At 41.0% G+C, this 26025-nt stretch overlaps 2 protein-coding genes across 2 annotated transcripts; one reads left to right on the top strand and one right to left on the bottom strand.

Moving 5' to 3' along the window:
- Window positions 1-1114: 1114 nt before the first annotated feature.
- rtf2 (replication termination factor 2) lies at window positions 1115-25804 on the bottom strand. The gene is made up of 9 exons (XM_084464453.1): window positions 25675-25804; window positions 25211-25305; window positions 24995-25088; window positions 24759-24898; window positions 22145-22223; window positions 6628-6741; window positions 5087-5141; window positions 4582-4647; window positions 1115-2152 (listed from the first exon to the last, which is right to left on the bottom strand). The coding sequence occupies exons 1-9, from the start codon at window positions 25741-25743 to the stop codon at window positions 1917-1919; spliced, it is 948 nt and encodes a 315-aa protein (XP_084320579.1). The 5' UTR covers window positions 25744-25804; the 3' UTR covers window positions 1115-1916.
- gcnt7 (glucosaminyl (N-acetyl) transferase family member 7) lies at window positions 12201-15304 on the top strand. Its single transcript, XM_084464037.1, has 4 exons — window positions 12201-12419; window positions 13176-13917; window positions 14007-14102; window positions 14443-15304. The coding sequence occupies exons 1-4, from the start codon at window positions 12210-12212 to the stop codon at window positions 14682-14684; spliced, it is 1290 nt and encodes a 429-aa protein (XP_084320163.1). The 5' UTR covers window positions 12201-12209; the 3' UTR covers window positions 14685-15304.
- Window positions 25805-26025: the final 221 nt, after the last annotated feature.

Below are 26025 nucleotides of genomic sequence, written 5' to 3'. Positions count from 1 at the left end.
TCTATGCTAATGAGCAGAGCGACTCAAGAGCGTAGATGATCCTTAAAGGACCTTGCTCGGCCAATAAGGGAACTCACTCATATAACAGTTACGTCTATACGTTCTATACGTCTTGAAAATGCACCTCGTGTCTAGTGGCCTGAAGGGCCCCTTTTTAGTTCTTCGGCTTCTTGCATTAGGTCCTACGTTTGAGAAAGCCTATATGCACGTTCTTTTGCATATAGGAAATATTGAATAATACATACCGTGCACAAAATGTAGCATATAAAAACACAGAATGATAAAAAGGACAAAATGAACTGAAGGAAAAAACAAGATGTTAATTTATCTTTAGCCATGTTGATTGGATTATTTATGGTGTATGTAACTTTAATTTACTGTGTAACAGACAACTGTGCTCTGCAGCGAAATCGTCTCTGCTGCCACCTTCTGGCTGAATATATAAATAAATGATATCCTTTATTGTATGGGCATATCCAAGGCTATACGTATATTAATATATGCTTAATATGTAAACAAAAAAACCGAATGTAAACTATATGACATTACGATATAAATAACAAAAAAAAACAGTCTCACGCATCTATTCTGTCATGTAGTGTGTATATACACATTTGTTAAGAATATACGTATATGTAATTCACTTATATTAACTTTGTAGAAGCTGCCAACCCCTCTTAAACAAAGAGTGCCACATAGTCAGCGTTGCAGCGGTGTGAGGATTTCATTAATAGCGCTGTGGCTTTCAGCCAGAAGTGTCAGTTTCTTTCCCTGGGAGCCAGATGTGGAGAGCGGGTGGATCATGTCCTAGAGACTGCCAACTAAATACTCTTAATCAAAACCCGGAACACTAGCGCCAGGGGGGCTTGGCATATAAGCTTGCATACTTGGTTTTCTTATTTTTTGGCACAATTCTCCCCAGGCGGGCTGTTTTCTAAACTTGGGTACATCTTTCTAATTAAGTAATGGTTTATTTTCCTATTATTTTCCTACAACAGCAATTACTATCCTTTTTTAACCTCTATGGATTGTGTTTTTTCCCTGTGACTGGGCAGATGAATGAAACAGTAATACATAAAGGATAAAGAAACCCCAATACACTTTTTTTGTGAAAAGCAGTCTATTTATTTAGTTAGATTTGGTACTGAAATCTACAGATTGAAAACAGAAAAATCCCATATGTATACACATACATACAACCAACATGGCATCATGGTGGTTGATGCCAATACTCAAAGTAAACCTCAACTCAAACTCTGCGATTCCTCATTAAAATATGACATTTGAATTTGAAATTTTAAATATGTGACTTACCATGGTAAGTGACCAGTTTTGTATAAACAATTTGTATTATGGAAATAATTTGAAAGCATTCAAACAAATTCAAATATAAAAAGAAAGATAAAAAAGGATCCTTTAGGTGGAGCTGACAACCCCCCTCCAATAGGGGTCAGTAATGGACCAGTTCACAGCAGAGTAGTGTGTGTATGTATATGTTTGTGTATTTATATATATATATATATATATATATATATATATATATATATATATACACACACATTAACACCAACATCCTCAACTCTCAATGGGCCTTTGCCTTTACAACATGAAATAATAAAATAAAAAATAAATACTCTGTAAGAGAGTGTGTGTGTGTGTGTGTGTGTGTGTGTGTGTGTGTGTGTGTGTGTGTGTGTGTGTGTGTGTGTGTGTGTGTGTGTGTGTGTGTGTGTGTGTGTGTGTGTGTGTGTGTGTGTGTGTGTGTGTGTGTGTGTGTGTGAGAGAGAGAGAGAGTGTGCATGAGAGAGATTGTGTGTGTGTGTGTGTTGTGAAAAAAAATAAAAGAATCCCATAAAAAGACAAGAGAAACCCTCTATTTGCATTGTTTTTGTTCCTCTCCCTCCAGGTGGAGACCACTAGAAGTGATAGGGCGTGTGGGTGACCCAGTTGGAGGTCTGGTCCTTGGTGCGCTTGGCCGAGGTGTGGGTGGTGAAGAGGGACTTGAAGACCTCAGACTTCTCGCCCATCTCCTGGTAGGACCTCTTGGAGATGGAGGCGGCGGCGGCTTTGGCCCCCTTGGCGATGGAGGAGCCGCTGGATACGGAGGGCCCCGCTGCCACCTCTGGGGCCGGAACAGGGGCCGGAACAGGGGCTGTGAATAACTCCATTGGTTAGGTCTCCTTATACCTTGCCTTCACGGTTCGACTAACAAGTGGAACAAAGCATTGCTTGTGTTTGTTGTATTTTGATCCGTTGTAAGTGTGTGAAACGGAATGCACATGACCCAATGAAATACATGTGGGAACGTTTTGGTGTTTAGTATTAGTAATCATCAGTATCTAGCTAAACAACGAATTATCATGGTATTTTATCAGATGGGGTATAGTATTTATATCAACCCCATGACTGGTGTGCCTACAGTGTGGTTTAACCATGTGGTTTTCTGCTCAAATCTACAAGTGTCTTTTTTAAAGCACCCTGGGCACCAGTCTGACCATATGAAAAGCAAAACCTAAATAACTGAAGTGAAGAAAGTGAGCACCTTTGTGGACTCAAATAACCCCAATAATGTCATCTTAGGGAGACGGTAACAGTTGTCATGTAAACAGCCAGGTCAAGGTTTTTTCAATCTACTAATTTTGTTCCTTTGAGTGTTGACTTTGAGTGTTTGATCGATGGTATTGGCAAACCGACTTATCCCAGTAACAGGGGGTATATACATACACAGGGGTGCACATAACTGGTAGGCAAGTACGCATGCGTGCCCATAACGAGGGATGTGTAACGTCACTTGTGTCACTACGTTAGTTACGCTTTTGCGTAACTAACGGGAGGTCGAAAAAAATTGGAAAACAAAATACATTGAGCAGCTACTTAGGCGCTCGCCACCTGCAAAGAAAAGGCAAACGGAGCCGGAGCAGAAGAATAGTTTTAGTTTGAAAGTGGACTGTGGCGCCAAGATGTGGCGTAGCTCGAAACGAATGATAAGCGCACTGAAATGGGCGCTCATGTGCGCTGTGTGCCGCGCAGACACTGGAGAACTGTGCAAAATCAGCTCATCACAACGTTCGTTTTGTGAGATATTCAAACACTCCGTGGTACTGCTGCAGTTTGATAAAAGCAAAAAACACTGCTGTGCTTAAGAAGTTGTGTATTGAAACTGGGTACGTTTCATAAGAACAGATGTTACGTGTTATGGGGCTATGTGTGGGGTGCGTACCAAACACCATCAAAAAAGTTATGTGCACCCCTGTACATACATATAGAAATCAATTGCATATACGTCAAACTTGAAAATCCAAACCAGTTCATGTCATGGCATATCTGGGGTTAACTAACTTAGGGGTGGGAATCGAGAACCGGTTCCTTCTCAGAACCGGTTCCAACTAACCAATTCCATCGGAATTGTACACCTCCAACGTTATCGATTCTTCTTAACGATCCCTGCACGATGTTTTCTGGTTTTCTTGTCAAGTGCCATGTGTTCAAAAGCCTGCGTACGAGTCAAGCGCTCTAATCACGCGAATAATATATCCTGATTCGAAAATGGATAACGCACGGAGCAGCCAGCCTGAGCGGTAAACTGCGACCCCAAGTCATCCCCACTGACAGGAACACACTGCATTGGTGGAGAGACACGGGCTGCAACAAAGCTTCTCTCAACATCTACACGCATATACCTGTGTGTGCCAGGCATGTCTGTGCGCTCCCAACGTGTGTTCTCCGCCGCACATAACACCGTCAATAAAAAGAGAGCCGTACTTGATCCAGATCAAGTTGATAGACCGGTGTTTCTAGCAGAAAACATTAAGAAATGGATTTCTTGCAGATAGGCTATAAGCCTTAGTACTCCTGCTGCTGTCTTCTGTTTAAGTTGTGATATGCATAGTGGCACTTGATATTGATTAAGTTGATAACCTGTTTCAAACAAAGAGGATATGGCCTAAGTCCTGTTTATGTCTCCTCTTGTCACGTTATACATTTGTGATTGAATCTCTGTTAAGTGTTTTTTTTTTTTTGTGGGGGTGTTGCCTCGTAGATAATCAAATATATTTGAAAACGTTGCTTGATATTCGATATCCATTCGAACTAGATTTTTCTCAAAAGTGACAGCCCTATATAGTAGTAGTATAGTCGTTTTTATTAATAAGGCAGAGCGAGCTGCATACAAATATTTTCCGGTTTCATGCATTTTAGCTGATGATGACACCGATAGCTATCAGGCAGCTGGCCCCTCGACATCGGCTCAAGTTACCCCTATATTTTCTTTTCTACTCTATATCCTGTCATGGTGTTGTTCAGTATGTAAAAAATATGAAATTAAAAAAATTAAATGGTTGCTTTTGGTGCAGAAGACTGTGTAGAACTCTTGAACTACTCAATGAACTACTCAGGAATCGGTAAGAGAATTGATCGATAATGAATCGACAATGGCATCGATATTGATAAAAACGTATCAATTCCCACCCCTACTTCTGATACTATTAAGTTTTAGCAAAAGAGGCCTGTAAACAGCTAAACAGGCTATGGGAAAGCATCTAGTGTTTCTCAAGCTCTGTATTCATTGTGTTATAATCATACCTGTGCTTTCACTGCCCTCTTGTGTTGAGCAAGTTCCCTGAGAGTCCGGTTCTGAAGACGTTTTCTCTGGAACAAGAAAGACAAGTCAGATACAGATGATTGGGCCTGGTAGATCTCCTCATGGGATTCAAGTTTAGATCAAGATGCCAAACACAGACAATATGCCAATCAACGCTGTCCATTGCACTCCATGTACATTGTACACCAATTAGTTATGATAACATGAGGCCATCAGTATGATTTTTCGAGGTAGTGGAACATTCCCAAACTGATTGGCGAAGACAGGTGAAAACACAGGATTTTAATCCAGTTTTCTCTAAATTACTTAATCAATGTGTTATTTCAAATATTTGCGGCTGGTTATCTCGTAACGCGGATCACAATTTAGAGCAATATTAGATCAGGTGTCAGGTATCAGGTGTTATTGAAGGTAACACTTAGTTATCCCATTGATTTTTTTCAAAAGATTTGGTATGAGTTTCAGTCACATTTGACAATTGCTTACCTTTTAACTCTGATACTTTGACCACAGTCTCAGCAGCTTTGTTCTTCTTTGATTTCTATAGGGGGTTAACAAAAACACAATCTAAACAAACAAACTATGCAAACAGGACAAAAAACTATGCAAACAGGACACGACAGGAAACTTGACAGGTCAGCAGTGGCGATTTCTTTAAGACTGCAAGGGAAGCTTAGCTTCCCCTAAAATTTCAAAATTAAATGGTCAAATATATACTGTTGTGTTAACATTTCATTGACTAAAAATGCATTAGGACACGTCCATCTCGAAGAGTTCAGAATCAGTTGCTTATCGCAGGTCGACTGACTCGATGTCCTTCTCATACATTCCCTTAGCGTCACAGTGCATTTGCCTGTTGAAGCTCAGCGTCCACCCACTTCAATGGGGCTGCATAAAACAGCTTTTTTTAGTTTGTCGAAAGTCGACGGTCATTGGATAATGCTGCGATTATGTCCCTCCCACGGACGCTCAGCGTCTCTGGGGGTGAATGGAGGAGTGGGCTGGCCTGGACGCTGGGCTTCTGCGTGACGATTGGAGGGTCTGCGAAAGACTGAGTTGCCGTTTGATTGACAGCGATTTTGAACTATAAAAAATCGCCGGAGCTCTCTTCATTCCTCAGTCCCATCGCGGATTTTGCAAGTGAGTCGAAAGACAAACTGCAACGTATTTCTTGATATTTGCTTGGCGAAATTGCTTGACAATTTTCATCGTACATTTCATACACTTATTCACACAATTCCTTGCTTCAGTTAACATAACATAATTCCTATAGTTAACATAATTCCCACATTTCCTTGTTCAAGTTTAATATCGTTTTGGTAGATGGCCATCACTTTGATTCAGGGAGCCTGAGGTCTGAACTTCAAGTCCTGTATTCAGATCAGTACTTGCAGGGTGACAGGGGAAAGCTGTGTCTTGGTGTTCCTTAAAGACATGGAGTTGGACAGTGCAATGCCTCAGCTTTACAAACTGTGCTCATTAGTGGCAACAATTTGAGTTACATCTGCAGGTATATAAAGGAGCTTCTCCTGTTTAAAGCGGTTCAAGTCCTACACCCATAACACAATGGGCCAAGGCTGTTTAAGCAGCCTAGCTCTGCTGGCCATTGAGAGGACACTGGTCAAGTCACTGAAAAAGACAGCTAGTTGGTATGATAGAGCATTTTCTTGAAAAGGAACAGAGAAAAAGACCAGCAGCCGCCACTGCTGATAAGCCAATAGCGACCCATAACTTGTAGTTAAGATTTGAATAACATTCAAACGTATGAAAGCAAATGCAAATTGCTGAAGAACTAAAAGGACAAACCCATCTTATCGGGTTTGTCCTTTTAGTTCTTCAGCAATTTGCATTTGCTTTCATACGTTTGAATAACATTCAAACGTATCTTATCCATCTTATCGGGCAAAGATGATCATAGGTGTCTGCCGGACACAAATATAATACATTTTGGTGTGTTCGCTGTAGCAAATGCTACAGTTTAAAGTAGTAAAATAGGTAGTAAAATACCAAGCCTGAACCCTCCTCACCTTAGTTTTTTTAGCTTGAGCTCTCTTCTCCTCCATCAGCTGCTTGAGCTTCTCCACTTCCTCCTTAGTGCCGTTGAGCACCACTATATCTTCAGCTTTGAATTGCTCTCCACACTGAAATAGAGAAGGTCACATAATGAGTCAAAGGAAATGCACAGTTCCAGTCGATCAACCCCATAAAACTTAATGACTTCCTGGGCTACATTTTCAGAGAACATTTAAGAAGGGGAAAAGTGAGTAAGTATAATCACTAAACAGGTTGCTTAAAATCATCATACTTTTTGTGTAAAAAAGTGTCAACAATATCAAAGACATAAGACCATTTACAAAAATGGTTATGCAACCGTTTTAACTCACTCTAGGCATATCCCATCCAACACATTCCAAAATATTGCCATGCATCGTCTTCGACTTCAAAAACGTAGTTTCGTTGTTATACAGCATTTTTTTAGATACGTATATCACTTTAAAAAGGAATTGTCGGGGTGAGTGAAATACGGAGAGGAAGCACAGAAACTCGGATCTGAAATACCACAGGTTGAGAACCACAGTGCAACAGCTATACCTACATTGCAAGCTTTTTTAAAATGCTTGTTGGTGTGATAAGACAAGAACAAGAATCAAAATCCTAAGTTGCCATTAGGGGCGATTAACAGATTGCAACATAGCGAGCCGGAACCCAAAGTACACTCAAACAAGAGCTAATGGTTTATCATTACCATGAACATAACCAAGACATTATGCATAATTTAAAAACGAAATTAAGCATGATGACCACTGTCTTTTTTATAACCGTCATTTTACACAGTGGTCTCTCATCCTAGAAGTCATCTAGAGGTTGTTGATAGCCTATTTGAGCCTATCTAGCCAGGCTACAACCACAGCCAGCCGGGCTTCAACCACAGCCAATAAGTCAATAAGTTTGCACTGTCCTTGTCAAATAAACAAATAAATAAAAATCTAACATCATTTTCCTCGTTTAAAAAAATGCCCAGAAACTAAGCATGGTTCAGTGCTCCAAAATATGTGCAAATTTGCCTCCACAACCACTCTGTCCAATAGGTTATTGTTGTGAGAAAGTGAAACCTTTCTCACTTCCAGCGACAGGACGGTTCGATTGCTAGGTTTGAAATGGTCCCCCCCTGACATATGGTATGGCCTAATGGGCCTTGATTGGTCCACCTGTGACTAATTAGGTGGCCTATTTAAGGGGTGTCGCATTGTTTGTTTGGGAGGGTAAGGAAGAGGTGGCTTGACGTGAGGCCACTACTTACACCCTCCTGTTAGGCTAAATGATGCTGTATTTCAGCTAGAAAATTGCTAACAGCTTTTCTTTTATTCTTCTCAAATGTTAATTTGTATTTTTGGAACCATTAATTTATTTTATGTTTATTTATTGTTTGGTTTGTTTTTGGGAAGTGAATAAAACTTATTTTTGGAATTGCCCTCGTCTCACTCTCCAAACCAGTTGACCACATCCCCAAGTGGAGTGAGCTAAGAGGTTAATTTCCGCAATTGTATTATTATTGTAATAAAGATAATCTTTCTCTCTCACACACACACACACACACACACACACACACACACACACACACACACACACACACACACACACACACACACACACACACACACACACACACACACACACACACACACACAAAGTGCCCCCCATGTCAAAAGTCCCGGGTGACCAGCAGGGGATCTATTGTGCGTGCCTAGTGGGTGTGAACCGTGGCCATGTGCTCTGTTAACACAAGAGGGCTAATCTCAGTAGCTGACCAGGCAGGCAGCAGACAAACCCAGCACACGCTGCGCTCAAAGCTGCTCTCTGTGCCCTGTTTTGACGACAGCACAGGCCGGGCTCCCGGCGAGCCAGAGAGCCCGAGTATAGCACTGAAACAAGGTCCCTTGAGACCTACCAGTGGGAGAGAGAGAGAGAGACACACACAAAGCGTTGACACTCTATTCTTAGCACCTCTAACTCTCTGCCAACCCTCAGGAGAGAACAGGATAGTGACGTCGGGCTGGGAATAAGGGCGGGAGTCATGAGAGGGACAAAACAAAGCGGGGGGGAAGATTAGACAAGAGGAAAAGATGAAGATGATGGATTAAAAGAAAGAAGAGCGAACATGGTAATTGTACAGGAATAACTGGCACAGTGAGCGAGAGAGAACAAGCGAGAGAGGTGGGGGGAGGAGACTGATTGATACAGTGAGAGGGAAAGAGAGAGAGCGAGAGAAAAGGTGCATCTGCATACGAGTGCTGGTAACCATGCAGGGACAGTCTAAGTCTCAAGAGGATGCCGGCAGAACGGCTCGATCAACAAAGCAACAAAAGGAACAAAACAGATTGACAAACATTTGTTCTCGCTCTCTCCGTCCGTCTCTCCACCTCTGACGCAGACGGTAAGCAAAGCTACACGCTCTGCCAAAAACCAAACAAAACCTGGCTGGCCTGGCGACTTGGTACCGTCACGTTTGACCGGAGGGCAGCTTTTGCTCCCCATCTCTGCACTTAGTGACGGATGCCACTCATCCGACGCTAATTCAGCGCCGGCTTTCTGGAAGGACCCTTTCTACAAACTGAGACCGTATCCACAAGAGCACGAGAGAGGCTAATCTTTATCCTCCATGTCCAGTTTGAGGACCAGAAGCTCCGCTGCACTGCAAGGTAACTGGCCTATGGATCTTTGATTCAGAAAACATTACTTACTAACTAGGAAAAATTTATCATTGACCAGTAAAAGTCAATACATGGTTTGGTGACTTTGGTGTGTTAAAAAAAAACAAGAACAATTACAAACAGGCAAAAATTGCTTCGCCGCTTGGAATCATATGTAATCTTAAAAATCAATTCCATTCTACGTGAGCCCTCCCTTCATTTGGTCCTTGGTGGAGTGGGGGTCCACAACGTTTCACTCTCTGCTTGTGTACACAAGTGGTTGCATGGATGAAAAAGTCATCACAGGATTGTCGGGCGCTCACGTTCACGCAACAAATGCTCCCCCATCCACAGGGAGGGAATCCCCATGTTGTGTGAATCTTGGGCCTGACAACAAGGCTACCCAGGGAAGTAGAATTTTGCAATTATTATTATTTAGGTAATCACTGTTTACTGCGGATACCTATTGTTATTCTAGAGATCGATATTATTGATATTCTATATAATTTTATTTAAATGGCCCATATCTTAACCTCTGAGAGGTAAAAGTTTTCATAACTTCCAGTTGCATTTAAATGCTTGGCATGTCCGCCCTTCTTCAGAACCATAGCTTCAATGAACACTTTTCATCTACATGATCTATGGTCTATGAGTTATGGGTAATTCAATACATGCTAACTTTCAAACATTATTTCAACCACAAACCACAACTTCAGCAGGAAGCAGAAATGTGACATGAACATGGAGGCTAGAAAACGTGTGTAAAACTGTCCTACGTGAGGAAATTGGCCTTACCTCCCCGCATAGTTACCTGCCAACAACCTAGAGCCTGTGTGTGTGTGTGTGTGTGTGTGTGTGTGTGTGTGTGTGTGTGTGTGTGTGTGTGTGTGTGTGTGTGAGACAAAGACCTAGCATAAGTGGTTGCTGAAGTCAAGGAGACATTTCACCCAGTCCTTTGACAGCTTCCATCCAGTATGAGAATTGGCAAGACCGACAGAACAGACTGAAGACTTACTAACTGGCTGTGATAATAATATGTAATAACATTCTAGTGTTCTCCCCAGGCATGGTTTTCCATGCTTGCACTCCCACTATTTAGGTTTGACAACAGAAATAAAGTTGCGGCAAGCATTGGTTATTAATGGTTTTAATAAATAATAATAATGAACGTATATAGAAGCTATTTCAATGTTTAAAGGAGGGTGAAATGTACCAAAATTCAAGCCTTGCAATTGAATTAAAACTTTGTATAATGGTGAAAGCACCTTATTTTTACGGACTTACTATGGAAGCCATATGTCTTTCGGAAAAGGCTACCTGAAGCTTAGAATCTGACTAGGACCCATGAATGGATCCGAAAGCCACTGTAGTCCACGCAGCAATCGTACGTGATATTGTAGTTTTGCTTTTTGTTTTTATAATACATTTGTTTTGACGAAACAATTCAGAAAGCCTGGAGATCACAGTACTCCTATTTTTTCAGCTTCAGGCCCATTTACACGAGGACGCTTGCGGGTAAAAACAACAAAATATTTTATCGGAAGTGCCTTTCGTTTAGACGGTGACAGCGTTTTTGGGGCTTAAAAACGTAAAAATCTGAAACCACCCTCCAGAGTGGAAAACTTGAATACGCTCCGCCGTAGCGTTTCTGTCTACACTGCCAAGACGCAAAACTCTGCTCAGATCTGCTCACGTCGCGTACGCATTTACATCACATACATGCGCCAGTACAGGGAAATAAACAAACATGTCGGATTATTTCCATGCCTTCAAGCTGCTCTGGCAGCTCTAATAAACTTACAGGAGTCTTTCCACGAAATGTACAGGATATGATAGTATTACTGAACAGAGAAGGATCTGTAATTACCTAATCCTTCTTATTACTGGTGGTAGCCATGTTTTGTTTTTCGCGGCGCAGATAAGAGAAGAAGGAAGATTCTATGCATGCGCTCAGACATGGCGGTGTTGTGTGATAGTGTATCACAGCACCACCTAGCCGCCTGGCATGCATACCCAATCAAATTCCACACACTTTTGCGTCACTGTATGCAAGCAGATTTCCTCCTGAAAACGCTTGTCTAAATGCGGAATAAAAAGTGAAGACGCGACGCCACTTTTGCGTCTTCTGTTCAGACCGTCATCATGTATACGTGGCCTCAGTTATGCCCCTTTTCCACTGACAGTACCAGCTCAACTCGCCTCGACTCGCCTTTTTTTGCGTTTCCATCGCCCAAAAAAGTACCTGGTACTTTTTTAGTAGCACTTCAGTCGAGGTTCCAAGCAAGCTGAGCTGGTACTTTTGTGTGACGTAAAAAGGCTGCTGGCCACTGATTGGCCAGCAGAGTGTAAGCGGCTAAAAACGGGAATAATAAGTTAAAAGTTCTGTCCGGCGTGGCTGTAGTCCACGGACCCGCTCCCGAGGGGGACATGGATCAGCGTTTCACCGTGTGTTTCGCTCTACGATCCGGCCACATTGAAGAGGTACTTTTTTAGATGGAAACACGTCCGTGCCTGGAACCAAACCAAGTCGTGTCGCGCTAAGTCGTGGCGAGTTGAGCTGGTACTGTCGGTGTAAAAGCAGCATTAAAGTAGTGTACCTTTTGATGGGCAAGATTTTAATCAATGTATCAAATGTCCAAATAAAGATTGTGATCAATCAATTAACAGAAACTGGACTTTGATTTTGTGACCAACAGATTAAGCAAACACACTTTACACCATCAATTTAGTTTTATTTATTTAGTCCTTTTTTCTTTTAGAGAATTCAGTTACATGCCATTACAGAACTGATTCTGAAAGCTGCTTTCCACCATTAGCGTTAATCTGACATCACTTAGCATCACTTAGCATCCATTAGGGATTCACAGAGACTTCTGTACAGTAACAAAGATGTTTGTATTGCAGGGTGTTGGACTATTATGATCCCTCTTGGAGGGGCCAAGGGCAGCTTCCTAGTGTGCCTGGGGATCAGCACTTTGATCTGCTCCCTGATCTACTTGAGGGCCTGGACACAGACCGAGCTGCAGCCCCAGGTAGGGGCTAACGGTTGCAGATTCTTCTCTGACAAATGTGAAGCCTTCCTGCCCAGAGTTGAGGAGGGACTCCAATGGCATAGCCGTGACTGCCAGGTATGATCTTTCTTAGTCTTACTGGTGTTTGTGGAGCTCCAAATAAAAGTGTTATTGTGTTATAAAAATGTTCAGCCATGCATGCCAGCATCTCCCAAGAAATGCATGAAGCACCAATCGTTTTTTCTATGGTCGATCATGGTCCATCCAATGCATTGTCCATCTTACAAACACTTACTTCTTGGCAATATATTTTCACTATTGTCCGAATAAGTATTACAATAAATCACTGAAACATAGTGACTAAGTACAACTCATGTTCTCTTCATCTCTCTTTGTTACAAGTAATCGTCTTTAATGTATACAAAGATTTCAGAAAATAAAGCTCTGCATATGCAGGTTTTATTTTTATTTTCTCTGCCTCCCTCAAGCCTAGCAGCCCCCTTCACCACCACCCAAACAAGCTGCCAGGCCCCTCAAGAGTAAAATAATTTTGACATTGACAAACAACTGAACTCAAAGTCAAATCCGTATATAGGAGGGCCCTTCCAAATCAGAACCTTTAAAATGTCACTTCATGCATTATGATACGGGTAGTGAATCTATAATTCATAAGAAGGAAATAAGCAATCTATAATTAAAATGAACTGTGTACAATACAGCACTAATGGTAAGCTTTGCACTATAAAACGTTTAACTACTTATCAAATAAAAGTCTAGTCTGGAAACACAATAAACTGATCCGTCATTATTGCTGAAATATTGTCCCTTTAAAAATAAAAGAATGCAGTAACCATTCTTTTATTTCATTTTTAGGTGGACAGTTACATTCTTAAGAACCATCTTACTTGTTCGCAATTGATTGTGGATCTACACTTCATCACAAAACCATTGAGCCAGGAAGAGCTAGACTACCCATTAGCCTTTATTCTGACTGTCCACAAGGAACTGCAGTTGCTTCTTCGTTTGTTGCGAGCCATCTATGCCCCACAAAATGTCTATTGCATTCACATAGATGCCAAGGCCCCACAAGACTATCAACAGATGGTTCGACGGCTGGTTGGCTGCCTCCCAAACGTCTTCCTCTCCAGCCAAAGTGAGACGGTGACTTACGGTGGGTTCTCCCGGTTACAAGCGGACATACACTGCATGAGGGACCTAGAGCATTCCAAGGTGGGTTGGAAAAAGCTGATCAACCTATGCGGACAGGACTTCCCGGTGCAGAGCAACCTTGAGCTGGTGCGCTACATGAAGAGCAAAATGTGGAAGGACCGGAACATGACCCCTGGGATCAAGCAGCCTGCGAGCATGAGGCACCGGACACAACTTCAGCACAAGGAAATCACAGGATCCCATGTGGGCCTCAACGGGTGGGGCGTGAAGAAGGGTCATCCCCCCCAAAATATGCAATTATACTTTGGCACAGCCTACTATGCTCTCACAAGGGGGTTTGTGAACTTTGTTCTGAAAAGCAGAGTGGCCCAAGACCTTTTGGAATGGTCCAAAGACACGTACAGTCCAGATGAGCATTACTGGGTAACATTAAACCATCTAAAAGGTATGTGGGCAGATGACGTGACGCATGATTTTTTTGTAATGAGGCATGTATTCATCAAAGTATTAATTAATTTGTGTTGTTGTGTTTAGAAGCTCCTGGCAACCACGTCGATGGAGGATGGGAAGGCGATATACGAGCAATTAAGTGGCAAGACCAAGAGGGAACAGTACATAGTGGTTGCAAAGGTACAATGGATTTAAGTATAGCTCAATTGCAACCAGTAGTACCAAAATATGTGTTACGCCTGAGACAACTAATCCAGACAGAATAGATTATGTTCCCTGTTCTCTTGGCTGTGTTATGTTTTGACCGTTGACAGGCTTAGAGACCTGACCTTCCATTTAATATTTACTCAACAGCGGATGAAAAGGAAGTTATTCAAGGTAGTCAGCCAAAATAAATGGAAACCCTATGTATCCAAGAACCAAGCTACCAAGTATCCAACAAATAAAGAGTAGCAATGTGTTTTTTGTTATTCCTAACATTACGGTTCAAAGTTTTACATATGCTTCTATCATCTCACAGGACGTTATGTTAGAAACATCTGCATTTATGGAATAGAAGACCTTCCATGGATCATCAAAAGGAACAGCATGTTTGCCAACAAGTTTGAGAGCAGTACATTTCCAGAGTCCCTGGACTGTCTGGAGCAGTGGCACAGAAGAAAGGTGCTGAGGCAGGCAATTGTACCCATAGAACCGGATTGGCTATTGGCTGTGCCGTATCCAATACCCACTTCAAAGACCAACAGCAGTGGTGGACAATGAGATAGATTCAGCAAACATGAAGATGTATGTGGATTAATAGTTTAACGACGGAAACAACGGAAATATTATTGTATACATTTCACGAATGAAGATGGTTCATAATGGCACTCTGAAGGGTTTCATTTCAGAGTTTTAGCAAAAACCCTACACCCGACTACCTGAGCACCACATTTTCTACTAACCAAGTAGAGCTTGCTTTGGGCTTTTCGGAGGTGCAGGAAATTTCCATGCAACCATGAATAAAAACAAATATTTGCAGGGTCAACCTAAGCCCTATTTTGAATGAAAATGGGATAGTAAAGAAATAGAATGTGTTGAAATTGCTCAGAAAATAAACTTGTATTTGTATTTATCTTTTTCTATTTCAAAAGGGTTTGAGGTCAATTATTCATTAAGAAATCTGTCTCCTTTGAACTTCACAAGTAAAAGTGTCCTCGAAAATGTATGATATCAAGTGAATCAAGTCCACCAGGGAGGTGAAAGCTGGGTAGACTGTAAATGTAAATGGCTTGTACAGGCTTTTCCGCAATGTGTACTTTTGGCAACTGAAAACATATTAGAAGAGATTTGACTACTAAGAAGTGGGCCCTGACAATGGCCAGTCAAAGCTCTTCTTACATTCCATAGAGGATTCGTTTTGCCACACCAAGCCCAAACACTGCCATGTAGATACTGTCGATCAAATTAAATGTGAAATTGTTTTGTTCATTTAAAAGATATGTATTCATTTGTATCATTTTTATTAAAGACAATATTTTAATTAAATATTTTGTGTTTGTTTTAACTTATGAAGTTATTCAAAGTTTTCAAATATTCGCAACCATCAACGATTATTATGTTTTTGTCATTGTCCCTAATGCATGTGAATTCAGCTATATATTACAATTTCAAATATAGATTTACTATACACCATCAATGTTAGCATCAACCAACAATTTTATTTTGTATATTTATACTATTTTTTACTATTACTTAGAATATATAATAGTTACTACTTAGAATATATCTTCCTTATTCATCAATCATTAATTATATAGTAATTTCAATAAATAAAATGGCGCAATCATAAAGATTAAAAAGAATGAGGTGCCTGCACACTGCTGTATCTCCCATATATTTATTGGTGCTGCAACATATGACCCGGCTGGGTCTTCCTCAGGCAAACAGCATTCAAAGATGGCTCAAACATATAGAGCACAGACATGGTCAGCTGATCATGCATCAGCTGAGCTCATTTTAACTAATTATAAAGGCCTTGATGGACCTAAGTACCACATTAGCCATAGACACCACATAAGACCATAGTGATAATATTACATAAGCTATACACAATATACACAAAGACCTATCTCACATTGACAATGTTAGTCACATTGGACCAATAGCACGCATCATGTCACAAGAAAAGACATTACAGAAATGGCTTTACATCAAATTCTTCATTTAAGCGGTTTGGAGACATTGCGTTCAGGTAGTAAATCCAACAGGTTTCTCTCTGAAGAAGCCTTTTACCATGATCACCCCCTCTTGGAGGGCTACTCACATATTCCACCCCAACATATCTTAATGCGCTAACATTGTGACCAGCTCGTTTAAAATGGGCAGCTACGGGACGCTCGTCCCCCGTTCTAATGCTGCTCCGATGTTCACTGATCCTTGTGCGCAGCGTGCGCATAGTTTTACTCACATACGCCAGGCCGAATGGACACAAGATCATGTATACGACATGTGTGGTGCTGCAGGTGATAGCACCACTAATGCGTGGTTGAACATTTTACATTTGTGCATATATGAGCACTGAATACAACTGCCACACCTTAGTTTCCATCTGGCACAGGCGGTAGGAGTGGTGCGCAATGAGGGCGCATATCGCTCTTAACTAAACGGTCTCTTAGATTAGGTGCGTGCTTGAAAACCATCCTCTGCTTGTCTGGAAAAACCCAGCAATCATAAAGATGTAAATTACAATCCAACCTTAGTAGGCTGTTGACAAAGCCAACAGCCTCTCTTGCTAGTTAACGGGCTGTTCTGTTTTTCGAGAGCTCAGCTTGTAGCTTTTTTACCTCCCTACAATGTCTGATACCCATTTAGGGTCATAACATATTTGGGGCTACTCCAGGATTAATTTGACCATGAGTTTTGTCTTAGTTAAGTCCCAATCCTAAAGGGGTAGTGTATGTCTTGGATTGCACCGTATAATTTGTTTTATTTTGTGAGTCCAATTTTAGAATTGTTGGATGGCTGACGAAGAGTGGATTTGTATCTAATCGCAGCCAATTATAACATTCCTGAATTTTTTCTTAAGAGTGATCTGAGTCAGTGTGATGGATGGTTTGGTGGCTCAGGGTTGCGGTAGATGCGGGGTAAGTGCGGTGCCAGTCGTGGTGTACATAGACCACAACCCATGCTGTTCCTCAACCAAACCTATAACCAAGGGCTAATGCAGTGAGCTCTGCTCGCCCAGCGGTTCAACCTCGGGATCCTCCATAAGAAGAGGGTTGACAACGTCGTCCCGTGGATAGGGATGACTTGTAATTGTTGACTTAAAATGTATTTTTAAAGTTAGTTGTAACTTTATTCTTATGGGAGGGGGTGTTTTCCCACTTTTTGCGCTCTCTTGCTCGCTTACGGGCTGTTCTTTTCGAGAGCTCTGGTTGTGGAACATTTTGAAGAGAGCCTAGATAAGATGTTCCACTCTCTAGATAAGCAGAACAATTTACGAAGAGTGTGTGACTTCATTCAAACAGATTCAGAAGTGGCAAAGAAACTGTGTGGTGGCCCCTAAGGCAGATGCGGTAGAGGTTCCCAAGCCTGCAGAGGCCCCTGAGCCAGAGGAGGCCAAGGCAGAGGCCCCTAAACCAGAGGAGGCAGAGGCCAAGGCAGAGGTACCTCAATAGTAATGAAGATGCCAAGAATATAGGTGCATCTCTGAAAAAAGAACAGTTTGTAAGCTAGCAAGAGGGAGAGAAATAAGAGACGGAACCAACTCGGGTGCTGGCACAACTATACTCGGTTTGGTCTTATTGCTCTTAATGTACAGTTGCAAGGCATTGGCTGTAACAATACTTAATAAAACATTACTAATTACATTTCATGTCATTTAATCATGATTGTTTTTGTGTCCTGTGTTTCAACTCTATATTATTCTTATCTATTTTAAGTATTTAAATAGACTGAATGTGTCACAAAGGCCAACGAGAATGGGGGGGTGATACAAAATGTATGTCACACAAGAATGCAAGTGTATTTACTTCCCTCACATGCACCTAAGAGCGCACACACACACACACACACACACACACACACACACACACACACACACACACACACACACACACACACACACACACACACACACACACACACACACACACACACACACACACACACACACCTTTTTGGCCACTAAAATTACCCTTTTAAAATGTAAAATTTTTCAGGAGAGAAGAAAGATCCAAAATAGGCAATGTAGTTTCCAGGGTTTTGGGGTCCTCAAGGAAATGTGTGAAGGGCAAGTCACACCTCAGATATTTTCTTATCCATGGGTCAGAGCAATTACTGGTAGTGCCACACTTGCTGGAAAATTGCTGGCAGAGAGAAACACTTAACCTGTAGTCAATGGCTGCAAGAAGCGCGCGCACACACACACACACACACACACACACACACACACACACACACACACACACACACACACACACACACACACACACACACACACACACACACACACACACACACACACACACACACACACACACACCTTTTTCCCGGCATAGTCTGTGCATTTACACTGCCCGAGGTAAATTTCCTGCTTCAGCTAGCACCCCAATTTACCCTCCCAGACCCTACACACAAAGGCGGTTTCATTCTGATGTAAATGTAATTAGACATCTCCGCGGTGACAGGGGGGGGACTTGGGTAGAGGTGTTGTTGCGTTGTCCAGACAGCGATATCAACATGAGTAGTTCTAACTGGAGAGACAGTGAAATCCGCAAGCTGCTGATCATGTGAGAGAAGGTGATGCAGTCGCATTTAACGAAGACGGGGAAATATGATGCTACGAGAAAGACGCAGAGGAACTTTCCTTACGAGGCTTTTGTCGGGATAAAAAACAAGTGGTCAGTAAAATAAAGAACATGTTGGCGTTTTTGCACTAGTAAATAGTTAATTGCGTTTTAAGCCTACACTCTATGTATACTCATTCTTGCATGCAAGTCTCTTGCGAGAATCCTAAAATAAAAAAAAATTATTATTGTTTTCATTTGATCTGTGTTTTCCATATTCTTTGTCCGGCTCTATGCTTGCAATGTTATGTAGACTCCATAAGGCACATGTATATGGTAGGCCTATACTATGTATATCATTTGGTTTTTTCACACTATGCACTTGCTATTTCTGTGGATATCATCATATGATGGAGGAAATTAGCCTATATATATATATCCTATGTGACTTTTGTGGATATCATCATATGATGGAGGAAACTAGCACCTATTCGAAAGTTTTGCATATATTTTATGTATACTCTATGCGACTTCTGTGGATATCATCATATGATCGTAGCATTTATTTTTTTTATTTTTTTTTTTTATACTTCTATGTCTGAATGACATTTATTATATGTACATAATGGGTATGTACACAATGGACATGGGATTCCCGGGTGTGTGTGTGTGTGTGTTTATTTTATTTTTTTATTTTTTATTTTTCTTCTTTATTTTAATTGTTCAACACCTTGAGCTTATCATATTAAGGGTTAAAGGGTGGGGACAGATTGGGTGGGTTGGAGGAAATGAGGGATGGGAGGGGAGGGGGAGCAGGCTTCAGGTCAAGCAATATTTCACTGTGCCCCTGTTATGCTTATGGATTTGCTTTTCATTTGTTTATTTTGGGCTACAAAGATGCTTTCCCTGCAATGTGTACATTGATTGAAAAGACAAATAAAAAAATTGATCATAAAAAAATATATAAATAAAATAAAATAAAAAACATTTGTTGTATGCAAATTATTCTAAAGAGGTCTACTCTCTGTGCGTAGCCCAGCCTTGTTCAGTGAACCAAGAAAACCAGCACCATGGGGATGGGGGATTTTACCCCATCGGTTTTACACAGGCAAGACAGTGAAATTGCCAGGCATGCCAAGCCGCATTAACTTAACGCATTAATATCACTATTATTGTGGTTGAACTGCTTTATACCCAACAGGGGGAAAATAACATGAAATGTGTACTATTTTTAATACCCGATATTAAGATTTACCCGATATTAAGATTTGCCATTTCCACATCAACCAGAAGAAAAACATCTGCATGTTTTCACCTTAACAAAAGGAACAATTATTTTTCTGACACGCACCACCCATAATAGTGTAAGATGCAGATGCATATCCGAGAGTCAGAGCATTTACTGGTAGTGCCACACTTGCCGGAAAATCGCTGGCAGAGAGAAACACTTAACCCGTATTCAATGGCTGCAAGGCACACACACACACACACACACACACACACACACACACACACACACACACACACACACACACACACACACACACACACACACACACACACACACACACACACACACACACACACACACACACACACACAGCTGTTTCTCATTAGCTGCATGAACTGGTAAAAATAGTCTCTCTGTTTGAAAGAACAAGAGAGCATGGTATCTGCACTTGGGTGATAACCTGAAATGTTCATGCTCAGAGTGGATTATGTTGGCTTGGGATATCCACAGCGCAACATGATATGCCACCACTTCTAATTACATTTTGTTTTTATGCACAATGATATTTGCCTGTGTACCAACACGTTGCTTATTTTATGGGAATGAGTCATATTATGTTAATTTAATCTCAATGTATAGGATGCATTGGATTGTGCCCCTGTACTCTAACTTAGGAGATAGTCGTCTTCCTGTCAGCTCTTTAATGTAGTATAGTATTTTCAGACTAAATGTAGAGTAAGCTATCTGGTTCCCATGGTGCCGATGTTCTGTTTTGTTTGGTTGTGTTTTTGTTTTACCCAACAATTCATGAGGGATTTAGCGGTCTTCTCCTCCTCAATTTTCCCACAGTAAAAGAAACGCGACCAGACATTCTCACTCCTAAAAAGCTCAGGGAACAAGGTTCTATAGCTATTTTTGGACATGTCATTACTGCACTGATCCATTATCTGATCCTGCCTGGTCAAAAGTTTTTTTATTACTGGCTTAAGATCTTTGTTTTATTTAATTAAAGAATGTCATTAAAGTTGTATGGAAATCTACAATGTAGGAGTAGGTACATACTGTGTACTGTTGTATGCTGTGAATATATGCTGGGTATATTAATATGCTTAATACATTCGTAGTAGCAAAACTGCGAGTAGTAAAAGCCAACTGCATTGGCATTGGACATCGATCTATTATCATTAAGTGGCCCAGTGATTTATCAGTTATCAGTACTCTGCATTGAAATTAACATGTGTAAGCAGATACATTTTATGGTGTGTTACAAGTAGGTAGTCAGGGAAAATGTTGGGCTTATACATTTGGCAAGACTCCACATTTAAGCCCCAAACTGACAATGCAGGAACAATCACATCTGATCAGTAGACAGAGTACATACAATACTTGACCTGAACAAGCTAGGATGTTTTGTCATTTGTCTGTGATGCACAAACATGACAAAAGATGGACCGCTATTGCACACTGTGTCCTAGCCACAGTGTGACCATTGCGTTTCTTTATGACGGATAAATAGAATTATAAGAACTAAATGAGGAAATGGAAATATTACTGCATGCTAACTTAATAAAGAATCACATCATCATATCATATCATCAGCATGAAGGGGTTACCGCAGATGGCACCTGACAATCCCTGTAAAATATTGACATGTCTGTATATTTTCCACCAGGAAGATATTGAAATAATATACTGAAAAAATGTTTTCCAAAAATATAACAATGGTTAAAATGGTCCTGTAGGTAAGATTCAAGAGCACTAATTTAAGTGTTCTGTCTAATATGTCAGATTAACTGCAAGCCTCTGTTTGAGACAAATTCGATTTTAGACAGATCCTGGCTCATTTCTGACCAGTTGGGGCATCTCTTCCTTGAATGGTTTAGCGATACCATCCTGCCCGTCAATCATAGGTGCGTGAACGCAACATTTCTTAATGAGGGAGAAACGTAGGTAATGAGGGAGCACATTTGGCAGGAGGGAGCAGAGAGGGAGGGGACATTTATTTGGGTTGTTAATTTTCCAAATCTTTGTCCACATTTCAGCTCCCCCTATTTTTTTTTAGGGCCTTCAGCAGACGCTTTAATCCAAAGCGACTATATGTCTGCCCATAAATAAATGTAAAGCATGTTGAAAAGAAAAAAATACAATAGGTATTTTATTGCTTTCCAATTGTTTACTATTGGATAAATCCTTTTGGTTTTAGTCAGAGAGCTTTTTCTTACCTTGTGGCAGATCTCTGACTTTACCTCCCTCAGGGCCCGGTCTGAAAACACACAGCCACATTTCTTGAGGTAGCAGAACCTAGAGAAAGAAGTTATAACTTGATTATTAATAATAATAATGGATTATATTTATATAGGGCTTTTCTAGGTTTCCAAAGCGCTTTACATTGTGTGTGTGTGTGTGTGTGTGTGGGGGGGGGGGGGACAGACCAAAGCCCCATTGAGACCCTTGAGATTTTCTGGGAATCGCGTCTCCTGTGATTAAAACCTAATGACAACCCGCCCATGTTGGAGAGGTTCTTTTCTATGACCCGCCCACATTGAAGAGGTACTTTTTTTAGATGGAAACGCAACGTGCCTGGAACCAAACCGTGTCGAGTCAAGGCAAGTCGAGTCGAGTTGAGCTGGTACTGTCGGTGGAAAAGCGGCATTAGTGAAACAGCCTAGCCTTGGAGTTGGAGAAGTTGGAGTGATTGTGTACGTGCGTGTGAGAGTGAGAGAGAGAGAGAGCACACCTGCTGTGGTGATGTTTGGCTTGTTGTGGTCTGTCAGCATCCGCCGGGTTGGACGAATGTGCTTTGTGTATGTGTTCAATGATGTATCTGTGTGATCGTATTTGCTGTAGATGGATGGTTAAATAATGTCACACCACGGTCGATCGGTCATACTGCAGGCTCTCATTTGCAAGTTCACTGATTGCGTGTCCGATAGGCTATATACCTGGCATTCTTTCAGTTGATTGCTCTTCTAAGTGCACCAGATTGGTGCCAATTATTGTCGTGTTTGCATTGTAATGCACATCATTGCCTCTCCTTGTTATAAAACAACGTGCATCCAAACAACTTTAGCCAATGCAGCCTCCTATGTCAGTGTTGCTTTACGAATACTATAGCATATCAGATTATGAAAATTGTTAAGTGTGTGCATGTGTGTTGTCATGTAGTTTAGACTGATTGTCTTGGCTTGGATCCATGAAATATTGTAATGAAGATAGAAGATATATGTAGATCGGTATTGCGCAACAATCGGGAGATGGGGCCCCGAATATTGACGGGTATTTCGCACACTGGGTAAAAGCTTAGAAATAAACACTAGGAAAAGTTGTTGTAACTGGAGCTAGAAGGCTACCATCAAAACGTGGGATAACTAATCGGAAATGTGTTTACAACGTTGGGGTAAAGATTTAATTAGGGATTATCTAGGGGGGGATTTCACAGGTGGGACTGGCAAGTTTGCCCATAGCTAGCATTATGCCTTATATTTTTAGATCTTCTGACTAATTTTACCGGTACTTATCTAAACTAACAACATAATCACTGTCACTAGATATAAAGAAAACATTGACTTTCACTCCGTGCTATTCACTGACAGTAAAAATAAAAAGGGTCGTTATTGTATGCACTACTGTTCATAGACTAGCCCCAGCGCTCGTTGCTGCGTTGCTAAATGATAGCAACTCTCCACTCATTCTCCTCTGACCAAGCATTTAATCGGCTTTGACGGCCATCAGGTTCGAAATTATACGGTTGTGGGCCAGGACCTCTTCCACGGGGGGGGGGGGGGGGGGGGGGGTGGTGGTCGACGGGCCGGATTAGGCGTAAAGTATGTGTCAAAGTACGTTTGACACCCCTGTTCTAGACAGTACTAGGCTGTTAAATGTCGTCAGAATATCACAGTGAGAAATACACATGAAAGGGGTGGCGCTAGATGTCAGAACGCTTCACATCAATGCTCAGTTGAGGTAACGACAGCTTTCATGAGATTGGCCAAATATTTGATTACCGAATTATAATTTGTTAGCTTTGTAGTTGGCTATTCAAATATTATTCAAATATTCCGGTAGCACTTTGACTACAGTCCGGTGTGAGGATATGTAATCCATGAACCTCTCAGCCAGTTAATGGGTTTAGAATGGTTTTAATACTATAAGTATTAAGCAGCTATTTGTTCAAATGAGTCCAAAATACATAAAAAAAAGATCTACCTACTAATAATAACGTGTTGGTTATTTAGTTAATATAAATAGAACGGGTAGCCTTGTTTTTCCTTTAATGGCAATCCATCCCCCAGATAGCACCTGTGTGATTATATCATCAGGTAAATAACACTTGTCCCTCAGTCATATTTATTCAAAACCTTGCACAATGTTCAAACCACCTTTTGCTTTGTGATTATTGGAAGTAGGCCTACTCTCATACTATGGAAACCCTGTGTGTCAGAGACGTTTAGGCTGCGTTGACGCACTGCAGTAAGTTGGACACGGCCTGATGAGTGGATCCGAAAGCCACTGACGTGATAAGGTTGTTTTGCTATTCTGCAATATAAAAATAACACATTTGTTTTATCGATTGAACCACTAGAAATAAACAAGGAAAAAACCATCAGTTGATTAAAACTTGATTCTGTAGAAGTCGTCTCTGCATGCTTTCTATGAATGTCAATTTTTTCTTTGTTTTTCTTGACCTAATCAATTCGATTGGAAACGTAACAGATAAATTCAAAGCTTGATATGATGTATTTGGGCCAGCTCTACTAGATGGAATATACATTAATTGAGAATATATGCCACCAACATTAAAGTGGGCAGGTATTTATTTTCTAAATCTTCACTGACCTGTGTTTGCCACTCATTTCAAGGCCCACCACAGGACAAATGAACATGGCACAGTGCATGTCCTCATAACGGTCGCCTTTAGAGATTCTCCCTTCGCCTTCCCATTCCGGGTTATCGGTGAAATTCAGCTCCTGGATATCCTGAGGAATACAAGGGGTATAGTGTACATAAAAGGAAACCTCTAGGATTTGGTTGATGGTATATATATTTTTAACAACCTATGCTTTAAACATTACCTTCATCCCACGGATGTGAGAAACAACGTCTGCATGTGGTCTCTCAGCGGTTTTATCAAGAAGATACTCAATGACAGCATCTTTGTTGTAAAGTCTACAGAAAAGTCAATTATTACGTTAAAAAAACAATGTTACTTATTGGGCATGCCATTGATAAAAAAAAACATGATATTGATACATTCTTCTCAGGAAAGGAAAAACCTAGAGTGGTGTTACCTTCCCAGTTCACACGTGACGATGGGACGTTTGAGTTTCTCCTGGGTCAGGGCGCAGTATTTCCATTTGGCAAACAGTTCTGCATTCTTGTCCACCTGGCCAGGCAAGGTACAGTGAAGTATTAACTTACACATGCATGTTCAACGTATGTTACCAGGAAGCAAAATGTAAGGGTTAACGGTTTGGCAAAAAAAACTAGCAACTAGCATAACGTTAGTTGTATTGTTATTTTAATTGTATAGCTATGCTAGTCTTAGTGGTAATGTTATAGCCTAAGTGGTAATGCTATAACTAACAGGTAACATCGAATGCAAACCTTAATATGCAAACATGTTAGCAAAAGGAATACAGAACCCAAATTAACTCAGTTAAAGGAACGCTAGGTAGTCATGACCTAGCTTAGCATTAGCTAGCAGCACTCTACACTTTACGTAACCTCATAACTATAACATAATAACAAGCACCTTTTCCACTTTCTTCGGGCCTTTCACCAATTCGTGTCTTTTAGGAATAGTGCCACCATCACATCCCATTTTGAAAAAGGTTATTGTTGGTAGTTTGTTGATAAAGAGAAGAACTCCAGTCAAGCAGGAAGTCCAGAGTTAGTAAACAAACAAGAAATACGTACAGCTCGGAAATAGGTTAAATTATTTCTGTATCGCCCTCTGGTGGCTGCATGTGTCTTTTATTTCCTACCTCCTATAGTGTCATTTCAGGATTTTGCCACTATGTGGAGGCATCCCCACAAGACAAGAATGACAGCGCATCAAATACAGAAACTACGAACATGAACCATGCATGACATGCTGTTTGAC

This window comes from Micromesistius poutassou (assembly GCF_964030765.1).
Source record: "Micromesistius poutassou genome assembly, chromosome: 2".
NCBI lineage: Eukaryota > Metazoa > Chordata > Actinopteri > Gadiformes > Gadidae > Micromesistius > Micromesistius poutassou.
This window is presented reverse-complemented; position numbering and strand designations above follow the sequence as displayed.

What these genes read in the sequence shown, in the direction of transcription:
- gcnt7 (XM_084464037.1), top strand. Translation starts at nt 12,210, where the DNA reads ATGATCCCTCTTGGAGGGGCCAAGGGCAGCTTCCTAGTGTGCCTGGGG. An exon ending in GGCATAGCCGTGACTGCCAG is followed by an intron (nt 12,420 to 13,175) that starts GTATGATCTTTC and finishes TTTCATTTTTAG; the next exon opens with GTGGACAGTTACATTCTTAA. An exon ending in AGTACATAGTGGTTGCAAAG is followed by an intron (nt 14,103 to 14,442) that starts GTACAATGGATT and finishes ATCATCTCACAG; the next exon opens with GACGTTATGTTAGAAACATC.
- rtf2 (XM_084464453.1), bottom strand. Translation starts at nt 25,743, where the DNA reads ATGGGATGTGATGGTGGCACTATTCCTAAAAGACACGAATTGGTGAAA. An exon ending in GCCCGAAGAAAGTGGAAAAG is followed by an intron (nt 25,306 to 25,674) that starts GTGCTTGTTATT and finishes TTGCCTGGCCAG; the next exon opens with GTGGACAAGAATGCAGAACT. An exon ending in CAAAGTATCAGAGTTAAAAG is followed by an intron (nt 4,648 to 5,086) that starts GTAAGCAATTGT and finishes TTCTTGTTCCAG; the next exon opens with AGAAAACGTCTTCAGAACCG.